A 13,825-nucleotide genomic window follows, 5' to 3' on the forward strand; every position below is an offset into this window, starting at 1 on the left:
ATTTGATGACAATGGCAGATTAGTCTGGGTGGATGAAATCTCTTGGCAAATGGGAGGCGGGGATGCTTCGGTGGTCGCCATTCACTATCAATTTCCTCCCAGAAAATAAAAAGTATATACTGGAATTACCTTTGACGTGGCTCCTTAGGTTCAACTATTTTTTTTTTTGTTTTCATATCATGTCCAACTCTTAAATGTGTCATGCAATCCATAAAAATGGATTTCATGCCCAAAGCACACAATGCATAACTCAAATAACCAACTGTAAGTCACTTTGTAAAACAGAAAACACAAATGAGCCTTCTCATTGGACACCTACAGGTAATCATCCTAAAAATGGTTAGTCATTTCTTGTCACACCGAACGCAACTCTAGAGCCAGTGTAAACATGTGGATGCAAAGGAACAATTTTCTTTGTGATGTCAGCATTTAGGGGTCCTTTGTCGAGAACAGTCTGGAGCATGCCTTTGGGGAGAGAGGGAGGGAAGGCGGGGGGGCTGAGACGGAGGGATGGACGACAGAGGGAGGGGGGGGTGAGACTTTTCATCAACCTTCAGCTTTAATGACTTCCTTTAGGTGCTTTTTGACTGCCTTCCAGAGGGGCAGCGGGAGGGAGGGAGCTTTCTCTCCAGACTTGGCCTCATGCCAAGATGACAATCAATGTCTCTGTGTGTCTACTGTGGGAGATTATTTCAGAGGTCTCTCCCCCACTGCCCCCCCTCACCCTTCCTCTCTTTTTTTATTGGAGGAAATGGTATTTGGAAGCTACAACAGGATGTCCCGTTGCTGGCCCTGACTGAACTGTTTCAACCCCCCTCCACCTCACCCATCCCTCGCTTCCTCATCCCTCCGTCCTCCCTCCATCCTCTCTCTTCTGTGGCTGGACATTGTGAAATGGCTTAAATTAATCCAGGATCCCCAAAGCAGACCCCCCCCTCCTCTCCCCTCTTTCTCTCGCTCCTTTAGAATCCCAGTGAAATCAGACACAAATGAGTAATGCTTCTCTTCATCCTCCTCTCGTCTCCACCGTCTCACTCCCTCTCGCAGGATTATCATCTAGTCGCCGGATGGTGTCGTTGCCGCGGACGACGCAATGGTGTTTCTGACATAGAATTAGAATACTAGACATGAACTTTCAGATGTGTTAAAGATCAGCCATTTTGGTCATGGAGATGGTCAACCATGGCTTGCCAGTGCTGTGATAAAATAGTGTGAAATAATTAATTTGAAGAATTTATATGCACAGTTTATTTTTTTGCTAGTCAGACAGTTTTAGAAAAATTTATGGAATTATTCAAATTAACTGCCAATATACCAACATTCTATTCAAACAAGGCAGTCAATCCACAGCCATACACTGGCTGAAATCAGTTGATAGGATTTTTACTGAACAAAAATATAAATGCAACAATTTTAAAGATTTTACAGAGTTACAGTTCATATAAAGGAAATCAGTCAATTGAAGTAAATAAATTAGTCCCTAATCTATGGATTACACATGACTGCGAACACATATGCAACTGTTGGTCACAGATACCTTAAAAAAAAGGTGGGGGAGAGGATCAGAAAACCTGTCAGTATCTGGTGTGACCACCATTTGCCTCATGTAGCACGACACATCTCCTTTGCATAGAGTTGATCAGGCTGTAGATTGTGGCCTGTGGAATGTTGTCCCACTCCTCTTCAATAGCTGTGTAAAGTTGCTGGATATTGGTGGGAACTGGAACATACTGTTGTACACGTTGATCCAGAGCATCCCAAACATGCTCAATGGGTGACATGTCTGGTGAGTATGCAGGCCATGGAAGAATTGGGACATTTTCAGCTTCCAGGAATTGTGTACAGATCCTTGCGACACGGGGCTGTGCATTTTCATGCTGAAACCTGAGGTGATGGCGGTGGATGAATGGCACGACAATGGGCCTTCAGACACTGAGCAAATTTCATGTCTGCTGAGCGCAAACCTGAAAGTTGTGAAAATTCTGTGCAACTTCCTACCAGTGGCCTACAATCAAAAACAAATGGAGAAAAATGCATCCCATAACATTTGTAATATGGAAATAGCAGTTTTATCATTCAGCCTACAGTAGCAGGCAATGTGTGGTGCTCAATGTAGGCCTACATTGAAAAAAAACATGCAGAGCTTGACGTTAACCTGTTTATCCACTTGTCCGTCAGATAAGGTGACTGAAAATGTGTTTGATGCAATTAACTACTTCACAAAATAAAATGCATTATTTATAGGGTCTGTGGTTGTGAGGCCGGTTAGACATACTGCCAAATTCTCTAAAATGATGGAGGTGGCTTATGGTAGAGAAATTTAAATTACATTCTCCGGCAACAGCTCTGGACATTCCTGCAGTCAGCATGCCAACTGCACGCTCCTGCAGAACTTGAGGCATCTGTGGCATTGTGTTGTGTGACAACACTGTGCATTTTAGAGTGCCTTTTTATTGTCCCCAGCACAAGGTGCACCTGTGTAATGATCATGCTGTTTAATCAGCTTCTTGATATGCCACACCTGTCAGGGGGATGGATTATCTTGGCAAAGGAGAAGTGCTCACTAACAGGGATGTAAACAAATGTGTACACAACATTTTAGAGAAATAATATTTTTGTGCAAATGGAAAATTCGTGGCTCTTTTATTTAAGCTCAGGAAACATGGGACCAACACTTTACATGTTGCGTTTACATTTTTGCTCAGTATAGATAAGTTGTAAATACAACAAGTACTGATATTGTATCATAATAGCACACACAGCTTTACAAGAAAACAAAAAGGGTTTACAATAAATATATTACATACATCACCTGACTTACTTTTATTTTCCTGCACAAGTACAAACAGGATTATGCCTCTACTGCCATTCATTCCAAATAGACTGGTTTGAATTTCTCCCTGACCAATATGGCTGCCATTTTCACCCTATTCTGGAACGTTGAGGGGGATATGCCATAGCCCTGCTACTAATTCCAAAACAAATTTTGTCACATGCTTTGTAAAACAGTGAAATGCTTACTTACGGGCCCTTCCCAACAATACAGAGAAAAAAATTGAAATAATAGATAAGGAATAAATGCACAATGAGTAACGATAACTTGGCTATATACACAGGGTATGGTGTCAGCTGCAGCGAATCACAATGAGTGTAGAGTTCAAGAGAAGAGCTTAAGAAACCATGGCTCAAAAAAATAAAACGAAGTGGACAATCTAAAACACACTGAGGAAAGGAGTGGGAAAACGATTAAAGGATCCAGCCATGTTCAATCCATAACTATCATCGTGTGACAAAAAGCAGCTGGACAAGCTCTGAGGCTCAGGCCTGTTGCCTTGCAGCCTGCACCGTCATGTATATGTATACATACTGTATACTTAAACCAGACCATTGAAAAGCAGCTTAAGTGAAAGGCGGATATCTTTGAATTGATGCTCAGACCACAGCCAAACAAGACTCTCTTCTTAACTGGTGTGATATGATCGCAGTATACCCTCTCTTAAATCACTGACAAACAGGTCTGCAAGCAAAACAAGTATATCCAAGCTGTTACCAGAATGACAGACACAACAGCTTGTGGAATTGTCTTTAAAAAAGGGACTCCTGCAAAAACGAAATATTATAAATGATTATTTAAGCCATTTCAATCTCTTTGTCATTAAGTAACTTCCCAAGAGGCAAAAAAACCTGCATATAAGAACTGATCATTTTTTTTGCAACAATAGTGACATTTGTAAATTACTTCTAGAACGATAATGTCTCCTTAAGACTTCTGTTGGGATGACTCTTTCCCGCCGCTGCAAATACAGTGTGAAAACGGTCAATGGACAACTGGAGTAGCCTCTGGCTCTTACACGAGGTGGAATGGCAGAATAAAGAGTACGATGGCGCCGTGTTAATGCGATTAGAAGTGTATCACATTCTCAAAATACCTTGGCACCACCATCGTCCAGCTGCTCCAATTCATTAAACAGCTGCTCAAAATGTGTTAAGTTGGCTGGCTTAGCATGTCCGTTAGTGGCCATGGCCTTCACATGTCCAACACTATACCAGCTACTCCCTGGCGGCATCGCAAATGGCACCCTATTCCCATTATAGTGCACTACTTTTGACCAGGGACCATAGGCCTCGGGTCAAAGGTAGTGCCACTACGTCATTAATAGGGTGTAATTTGGGACACAGAGAGTTTTCCTTACAGACAGGAAGGTCCTTACCGTGCAGGTTGTAGGAGGTACATCTCAATTGTCTAAAATGGCATCCTCCTCTCCCTACTTCTCTCAACCACACGGATCGAGGAGTATATTCAGTGTGTTGCAGATAGAAATGTAATGAAGAGCAGACATAATTCCATATTCTACATGACAGAAAAATCATATCCGGTTGAGACAACACATTTATAATCTGCACACATTCCTGGACAGGGCCCAGAACAGCTAACCTTGGCAGCGAGCTCTGAACGAATCTGAGAGGATTTCAATTGGCGAGCAATACAGCGAACAAGAGCTGAAAATCCTATTTTAAAAGAAGAGGTTATTTCCCTGATAAAAGGCTTGAGCATGATACTTCCCCATCCCCTTCACAAAATGGGGAGTCTGGATGCCTTCCAAACGTTTGTCCGACCACCTACATTGACAAACCTAAAAACCACGTGCTACACAAATCGTGTCAGCTAATTAAAAAAGAGGGGATCAACATTCTGACCTGAGACCTGTGTTATGTTTTTTTTTTTTAAATGGTTCATGAACTTTTCCCCTTTTACAGTTGCTTTTGTGTCTCAGCGATAAACTAGGGTCCTGTTCAGGGAGTGTACTTCTCATGCTACAGAAACGGCACATACTGTGGGCCCCTCCCCCAAGGCCCGGAAAAGGCTACCTATTTACTTTGTCTCGACGATTCAGGATTCAAAACATCCTGAAACACTGGGCATTCGAAGATCCACTGAGAAATAAACACTTTGTTCAAAAGGAATAGTGGCGTTTATACAGTACTTAGTGGCTAGTTGAATAAAACTAGGGTAATCAAATGATCAAGTTGTCATTGGAATTCAGTGACATGAATGAAACCTTGAACGTGAAACCTTGAATCACACAAAACCAATGTCCTCACAGAAAGGAATTGCAACTGTGCATTTTATAGGAAATAGTCTGCAAGTTGAAAACACACAGTAAATGAGTCAGATCTGGTAGAACTGACAGCAGAGACAATACGTTCCACATTCAACCCAACACAAAACTGCACTACATTGCAACCTCATGTCCCCCCCTACATCTCAATAGGTAAGAGACAGGAGATTGAGATGACTGCTAGTGCTAGATATACAGATGAGGATAACCGAGGGGGTGTATTCAATAGAGCGAAATGTTCAGAATGTTGCAGATAGAAATGCAAAGCATAGAGCTGAAATTACTGCCTATGCCTATTGTTCTGTAACGTTGCGCCATCCTGAACAGACCGGAGCATTACACGTCCCCTTTGAAAAAGGTTGGTATTGTATACCTATTCCCAGCACTCACTTCTCTCCAAATAGAAGCATTCATATACACCAAGTTTATAAAACATTAAGAACACCTGCTCTTTCCATGACAGACTGACCAGGTGAATACTATGTTCCCTTATTGATGTCACTTCAATTCATGTAGATAAAGGGGAGGAGACAAGTTAAAGGATTTTTAAGCCTTGAGACATGGATTGTGTGTGTTCCATTCAGAGGGAGAATTGTTAAGACAAAATATTTATTGTGTTTGAATGGGGTATGGTAGTAGGTGCCAGGCGCACCGGTTTAAGTCAACACGGGCCAGCATCCCTGTGGAACGCTTGACACCTTGTAGAGTCCATGCCCTGACGAATTGAAGCTGTTGAGGGCAAAAGAGGGTGCAACTCAATATTAGGAAGTTGTTCCTAATGTTTTGTACACTCCGTGTATACAGGAAGTAATCGTGTTGCCCTCCCAAATTAGAAACATGGGGGGAGTAGTGTGGTCATTTAGTCTGCCATTTGAATTGTATAACTAAATAGAAGAAAGTCAAGTATAGTGATGAAATTAACCCCCCCAAAAATTGCTGCATGTTGTGGATCCACCAGAAGCCAGTTATAGCTTTGACTAAAACACATGATTGTAAGCTACCATAGTTTAAAATACCAAATGTTATATTTTTTCCAACCTTCCAAGAAATGAAAGATGACATTACTAATCACAACGTTTATATACAAATAAACAATATATCATGATATCCCAACCAAAACAAACATCTTTGGGCTTAGACATTAAAAAAAAAAAAAAAGAAAAAGAGAAATTACAAAATGTCATTGCAACAAAGTCAAAACAAAGAATGTTTACATTTACAGTGACTAACTATTTTTACCACAGGTTGCACATGTCCTCATCTGTACAAAACACAGCATTTTTATTGTATGTCCTAAGAATACACAAACTCATAAGACTGACATTGGTCAAGAAGAAATGCAACATGTTCTGCCTTTGCGTGGCCCTGTGAGCAGCTACAACCACTGTCTGCTGAGAGCGATGCCTCAACAGGAATACCAAAATTAACTTCAACTCCTCAGGCTAGCAAAAAGAACAAAGTTCCACAAAAAAAAAAAAAATCAGTTAAGTTTCTCTCAATTCTAATGCACAACTTTGATTTGGCAACGGAGGTCACCGTGAAATAAATAAGATTCAATGTCTTACATATGTAAGAGTACATTTCCCCCCCCTAAAATTCCAGGATTCAAAATAGTTCCTTTTTAGCACAGGCCTGCTTACAATACTGCCCAACCAAGCAAAAAAGGCAGTAACTGCTCATTTGGTTGAAAATGAGTTAGTCATTTTTGCAACATTATATACATGCTTAATCATGTGGACAAGTATCCTGCCTCTATTGTATTTAGGAGAAAATGGGGGTCATGTTAGCAGTAACTGCATCAAGTTACTGTGAAAACAAGGTAAATAAAAGCCATTTCTATCAGTTCCACGCTATGAGCAGTTACTGCCTTCTTGCTTGGTAGGGCAGAATAGATTGATCAAACACTAGGCTTGGTTTCAACTTGAGCAGCGAATACAAGTGGAGAGCTTGTAAAACCAACATGCAGCACACTTTGGAAATTTGCCTCATCATTGTCCAATACATCAATTAAAGTTTTGGTACCAAGAATGGAATATACAATTGTGTTAATTCCAACAATTTGAGTCCATGATTTGTCTTCAGCTCGTACCGGTGGGCACTGATAACAAATTGTTTTGGAGAGGGTCGAGTTGCCGTCTTCATATAGCGGGACGTTTGATTGCCATTCAAGTCATCCGTCACGTAAGATAATTTAAATCTTAACGTTGTGATGACAACGCGCTGCTCCACCGTCCTGCCAGAGCCAGAGAGATGCATGTTGTGAAGTGCTTGCACAAGACTAACTCAGTGTTGCTATTCTCTCTCACACACACACACACACACGAAACTCAAACTCAATAAATAAAGACCGACAAACGTGGTAAGGCAGTGTTGAACATGCACCATTCATCACAAAGAATGCCCAAAAATGCAATACATGGTAATAATATGCACATTAGTTTTAAAAGCAAGGTCTCTTTCTTCACCACGTTTTTTTGTCAACTGTGGAATTTTTCAAGGCTTTCTGGGTGATATTCCTGGTCGACAGGACTAATCTCCAGGGTGACACGACACATCGTTCCGGTCTGTGCTTACGGGCTACCCTGGTCGCGTGGAGAGACAGGATCCAACGAGCATTGTGGAGCGACCAGAAGGCCAGGCACTAAGACCCGGGGCAGGGCCCGGCCGTGACAGGTCGTCTTTTTGCGTTGCAGTGAAAAGTACATTTTGGGGGGGGGGGGGGAGAACAAAAGAGGAAGATTCCTAAGTTCTTCCAACATTGTTCCTTGCAGCAGCCAGCAGCTCCCAGACCTCATGACGTTCCAGACGTTTCCAGGTAACTCTGGAGCTTCCGCACCGTAGTTTTGTCCAGGGAGCAGAGGTCAAAGTCAAACGTGGTGTTTGTGATGTGGAAGTGTCCAGTCTCCTCGATGAGGTTCACTATCTGTGAGGGGAAAGAAGGCACAGATAGAAAGTCAACAAACCCTTAGACTACAGTCTGTAAACCCTAATCCTACCAAGAACGGAGGAATTGTACACATTTCCTTTGTTAAATCATCCACATTCAACATAATTAGGAAGTTGCCCTAATGTTTGGTATATTGACCAGCAGCAGAGTTTCCACCCTATACAGTCTCAGGGAGCAGCCAACCCAGACAATGTTGAATCGCACACTATAATATAGACCAATTCAAAACAAATTTGTGGGAAGCGTCATTGAACGGTGGGTGGGCTAGTGTCGGTTTTTACTACACTGAATTTGGAATGGGGACCCCCCTAATTCACCCCACTGCACTCCTTGCATGTGAACTCTATCAGAGAGGGAGAGGCCCTAATAGGTAATATGCTTTTTCCTTGGCTGGTGTCTTATTGGTTCCAGCTCTCCTCCGATAGGGAAGTGTGTGCGTGTGTATGCGTCTATCTTGCAGTGATTACTGGAACTCCGGTGTCTGAAGCCGTGGCGTTGTTGTAACGTAATGGGTGACCCTAGCCTGATCCGTTTCATACTACAAAGCACCGGTTGGGCCTCCATGTGGAACGCATTTCTCCTCCTCCCTCCCTGAGCGCCGGCCGGACCAGGAGTGCAGGGAGACTCGGCCAATTGTTATGACATGGAAGATAGAATTCAGATGCTTGCAAGCCGAGTCGCAACACACACCCCTCCCCCCGTATCCGGGGAGAAGGACCCACACCAAGATTACCGGACCTGGTTTTGGTCAGGTAGGACAGCACTTTGGCAGATACTACAGATTCATTTCTATTGAAAATAAAGTGGCCACATTTTCTTGATTCGTCTTCTTCAAAAAAAATATGAAATGACTCCATTGCAGTTTTTCCAAAAAGAGGCAAAATAGCATTGGGAGGTTGGAAAGATAATCATTCACATGTCTCATATTCAGAGGATGTGAAACACTGCTATGACACTAAAGTCTCCAAGCGCTCTGAGGATTAGCTTGATTATGCCGTGAGTTAGCGCTCGGGTCGCTGATGTTGTGTGGGGAGGAGTTTTTCCACCAATGCTCGGAGCCAAACATCTCATTAGGAAAGCGAGCCCGCTCCTTGGCAACGGCGGCTGGGAATCTCCATTAATGCGGTCATATGATAGGCCTTGTGAACATAAGCAAGAGGACGTGTGCTTTTAGATGGAGTGGAGAAAAAAAAAGTTAACCAAATCATTAATAATTGCCAGACACCTATACGAAGTCCTCAATTATAATGTGCTGCGTAACAGATACAGCATGAAGCCCAAACAACACGACCCGAGCAAGCGACATCTTCCATGCAAACATGAACCGGCAAACGTACGGGTTCGTCCTCCGAGAACACATGTATTAGTACAGCAAACTCACACAAACAAACACTATTGGACCTCACCTGTTGGAGTATGTGCCTCTCTCTCAGTGTCATCAGTCGTCTGTGTAGCTCCACCAGCTCATCCAGGTAAGCCTGAGAGACAGACGGAAAGCACGGCCCATCAGCATGGGGGAGTTCAACTAAACGAGACCTTTTTTTTTAACTGGGTCAAATCCGAATTTCATGTACGTGAGCCGTGGTTTGATTTAAAATTTGCCTGGGACGACAACGGTGCCAACTGCGTTGTCGCAAAAGTGCGAACTCAAGCAAACCTCAAATTTTCAAGTGTGTATTTGAACCAGGTCTGTTACCTATTTACACCATCTGGGACTATGACAAGGCGAGTAACCGGGCCAAGTTATGATTATCAGGAAGACTGTCTTCTGTCCATTTGCAAGAGCCTTGGTGACCGCAGAGACTTCAGTTTAGGCCTGCAAATGTCCTGGCTACAATGCCATTCAATTACACTGATTGGACCATATCTCTGTAAAACCCAACCACAAGGAAGCTACTCACCTTGTCACAGTCAATGTTTTTATTCTTATCCTGCTTCGTTTGCTTAATGGGGCTCTTCACCTCCAGTATCTGCGAGACATCAGGGTTGTATTCATCAGTACACAACGTAGCAATAAGTTTGGCAACGAAAAATAAGCGTTTCTTATTAGACAAGTTCAGGTAGGCCCCTCCCAGTTGACCCATTTCCTTTCATTTCGTCCTAAGTGAATATGAACCAGATAAGGGATTATCATATGTACCCACTGGAAAACCGCTGCTTTGTTTAAACTTTACACAAAGGTCATTATTTACGCGTAGCATTGTGGCTGGCGCACGAGGGAAATGCATCCTGGGAATTATAGGATGCTAATAAGACTGATGTTTCCATACAAGCAGTGTCTAAAACCAATAACAGCTCTGTTCAATTTCATAATGTTTATAATTTTATTGGTCTTACCTGGTTATTACTGGTGTTTATTAAAGGCGGGGGCTCGTGGCGAGAGTGGGGAGAGGGCGCTGAGCTGTTTTCACTCTCAGTGCCGTCACTCAAGCTGACCCTGCAGAAAAGGAGGATGACAACCATTGGAATACTATACAACATTATTACTGATAATGGAACATTATTCAAAATGGAAAAAGTATTTTTGTGGTTGTTTTTCCATCCAATCGAACCACACACAGCACAAGGTCAGAGCAGCATCCCTGAAGCTATTTTGAGATTTAGAGCCTTCCTTAAGGGCACAACGGTAGAGGTAGTACCTGAGATGGCATATGATACTAGTAACTTTTAAGTTGCCAGTTCATTAAAGCCCCATTGAAAACGACCCTGGGGGGCCCCCCAAAGGGCCATGTTGCCATGACAACGGCCAGGCACTACCTACCGGCGGTGGCGGTGTGTCATGTGCGTGTGCATCGGTCGCTCCAGGTCAGAGTCCATGTCGTTGTCATCGTTGTCCTCCTCCTCCGAATCATCCTCGTTGTCGTCGGAGTGCAGGTCGTGAATTATTGAACGAAGGGGACCCAACACTGTGTGTAGAGAGAGAAAGCGAACATTCGTGAAGAGGAAACAATTTGATAGTGACTAATCATGCCCAGTCTTGTGATTCCATCCATGGATAGTGTAGTCAGGTGTGAGGTTACCTGTGTGGGCTGTGGCAGGGACGGCCCCTACCTTCCTGCGGACGAATTCGGCCACTGTGTCCATGGAACAAAAACACAGCATGGGAGTGAAGGGGAAGAGATGCAACATGTTATACCCCATTTGGGGTGGCCAATAAAAATAAAAAAAGATTGTCATTTCCAGGTGATCTGGAGAAAAGTGTGTATGCATAGGTTCTGGTGTTACCTTGGCGTTTGTGGCTGGCTGCAAATCCTGAACTGGAACTAGAGCTTGAACTGGCTGGACTGGGCTGCTCCGACTGGGAAGAGGAGAGGGGGAAAGAGAGATCAGTGACCAATACACTATCAGAGATCTACTACATGGCAAATGAACAAACGTCGGTGCTCACAGAGAGTGCAAAGCCCCTTGGGTAGGGTGCAAACACTGGACACAAAACACTGAGTCCGCAGCCCACGCTTCAAGTCCAGCATAACATTTCCACAGAGGGCCATGTTAGTGTGTGTGTCACATAGAAATGCGATGGGATTGGAGATCAGAAGAAAGTTAGACCCAATTATCTACCATCTTCCATCCTAAAAGGCATAACAGTGCTTGCTTCCACTGTAAATCTGGGCTTGTCAAACCCAAACATGGTAGATTTACAATGCTTCACAAGGTTGAAAGCAGTATTCCCCCCCCCCCCCCCTCAACACACACGAAACAGACAGTTGGGAAGGAAGGCAACCATTGAAAGGTAGACTGCAGCATGTCAATATAAAAAAGGGAATTTGGTTCAATTACCACATACAAAAGACAACATTTCTGGAGCAAGCCAGAAAATCCAAATTAAGTTCCCGCATACCCATCCACATATTACATTCACACGGCTGCACGCCCATATCAACTTAAGCGGTCTGGGGTGAATTTGGTCCTATTCAGAGCCATCATGCTGCCTAAGTTTCATACAAACCAATTCTAATGAGAAAAACAGTGAAAAACATATTGATCACTGGTCTCGACTGGGAAAGAAGTCTAACCTCAATGGAACTTCCTGGTTAAATAAAAACCAGCAATTTATGAAGCCCCTCTTACATCAGCGGATGTCACAAAGTGCTGTACAGAAACCCAGCCTAAAACCGCAAACAGCAAGCAATGGAGGTGTAGAAGAATCAAATACTTCCCAATTCTTGCAAGTCGTGTGCATGTACAGTATCAAATATAATTTTAACAAATACATTTCAAGTCAGAGATTGACAAAAAGTAAATTAACACGACCCACCAAACCACGTTTCTTAACACCCGCCTGCACCAATGTGTTGGAGGAAAAACCGTTCACCTGATGACTGAGGTCAGCCTGCAGGCACCCAGCCCTCCACAAGGAGTTGCTAGAGCGTGATGAGCCAAGTAAAGGTCCCCGGACAAACCCTCCCCTAATCCGGACGACGCTGGGCCAATTGTGTGCCGCCCTGTGGGACTCCAGATCACAGCCGGTTGCGATACGGCCCGGGATCAAACCCGGGTCTGTAGTGACGCCTCTAGCACTGCAGGAGGCATCCGCAACTTCTCTACTGGATGTGGCTCTCCCAACCATTCAATTTCTCCTTAGTACACTTCCTATTGGGCTTATGGTTATAGGCTGCAATAATAGCTAATAAGAGTCCAAAAAGCCTATTAAGTGCATTAAATCTTAGGAAGACAGGGCTCTGTAGGCAGGCTTGGCACCCCGGTGGCGTGAGTGGCAGTGATGAAATCCCTGGCATAGGCCAATAAGGAGACTGACAGGTTTACTGGCTGGGCTCCCAGGGGCTCCTGTATTTACAACGCACATGCACAACATTCCCTCTCCCGTCACTGTAGAAACACTAACATGTGTGGGTGAGCAATGGCTTGGTTCCAATACTTTGAAAATGCCTCCTTCCTTCATGTATGGGCTAATCACTAATTGAAAATGGTACTGATTGATGGCAGTATGTTAACCGAGACAATTTGAGTGAACAAAAAGGGGAGGGGTATATGAATAAAGAGACTCTATAGGAGGACATCATATCATGACACTCATAGTACCAGGGAGGAAGATGAGTGCCTAGATGTACCGATCTACTTTGCTCCAAATGACACCAGAAGTTCTGTGTTACCTATTACACCAACTTTCATATCCATGTCAGTCTAACAAAAAGTTGAACATTTTTCCACTTTAAGTTAGTGCAAAGGGGGTGATATCTTTCTCTACTGAAAGGAACTATGAAAATCTGCAAGTTACCATTAAGTTAATCCTCCTTAGAAGGCTGCACAAAAGGAAATCTGAAGAAGCCATTAAAGTTAATCTGAATTAATTTGTTTACATTCCTCTCAGATGACCCCTTGGAAACCAGGCCTAGGTCTCCTGAACAATATCCAACTCACAGAAGTGTTCTGGCCCTCCAGCCAAGGCAGCACAAAGCAGTGATTTACAGCCAGGACAGGGCTGATACAAAATGTTTTCAGCTTATAAAACGCTTGATAGGGCCGTCTTATGAATACACCTGCTGCAACAAAGAAACGGTGGATTTAAAAATCGAAGAGAGCCTGAATGGAGAGGAGAAGATATTTTCCTGAGGCAACAAATAGAATTAATTGAATTGGAGAATTTCCAGGTGATGGATCTATGTCTGATATGGCGGGGCTTCGGTTTCCTGTCTGGCCTGTGAGGTGTGCTGCAAGGCTGTGTTACGATTTCCATTCCAAATTGGGGAAGAGTCAACAAACTTCCATTACCACACACAAAAAACTCCTCCTCCCC

General features: G+C 43.4%; 1 protein-coding gene across 6 annotated transcripts in view; it reads right to left on the reverse strand.

Moving 5' to 3' along the window:
* Positions 1–2,626: 2,626 nt before the first annotated feature.
* Positions 2,627–13,825, reverse strand: part of mllt3 (MLLT3 super elongation complex subunit) — a 45,985-nt gene continuing 34,786 nt past the window's right edge. For 5 of the 6 annotated variants that reach the window (XM_071378087.1, XM_071378089.1, XM_071378090.1 and 2 more), the window contains 7 exons: positions 11,293–11,365; positions 11,088–11,141; positions 10,829–10,973; positions 10,405–10,504; positions 9,969–10,037; positions 9,474–9,545; positions 2,627–8,043 (listed from right to left, as the gene is read on the reverse strand). In XM_071378087.1, the coding sequence (XP_071234188.1) occupies positions 7,912–8,043; positions 9,474–9,545; positions 9,969–10,037; positions 10,405–10,504; positions 10,829–10,973; positions 11,088–11,141; positions 11,293–11,365 (645 nt within the window). In that variant the 3' untranslated portion in view covers positions 2,627–7,911. The remainder of the gene's footprint in view (positions 8,044–9,473; positions 9,546–9,968; positions 10,038–10,404; positions 10,505–10,828; positions 10,974–11,087; positions 11,142–11,292; positions 11,366–13,825) is intronic. The other variant, XM_071378088.1, reaches the window with a different exon arrangement.

This window comes from Salvelinus alpinus, chromosome 31, assembly GCF_045679555.1.
Source record: "Salvelinus alpinus chromosome 31, SLU_Salpinus.1, whole genome shotgun sequence".
Taxonomy (NCBI): Eukaryota; Metazoa; Chordata; class Actinopteri; order Salmoniformes; family Salmonidae; genus Salvelinus; species Salvelinus alpinus.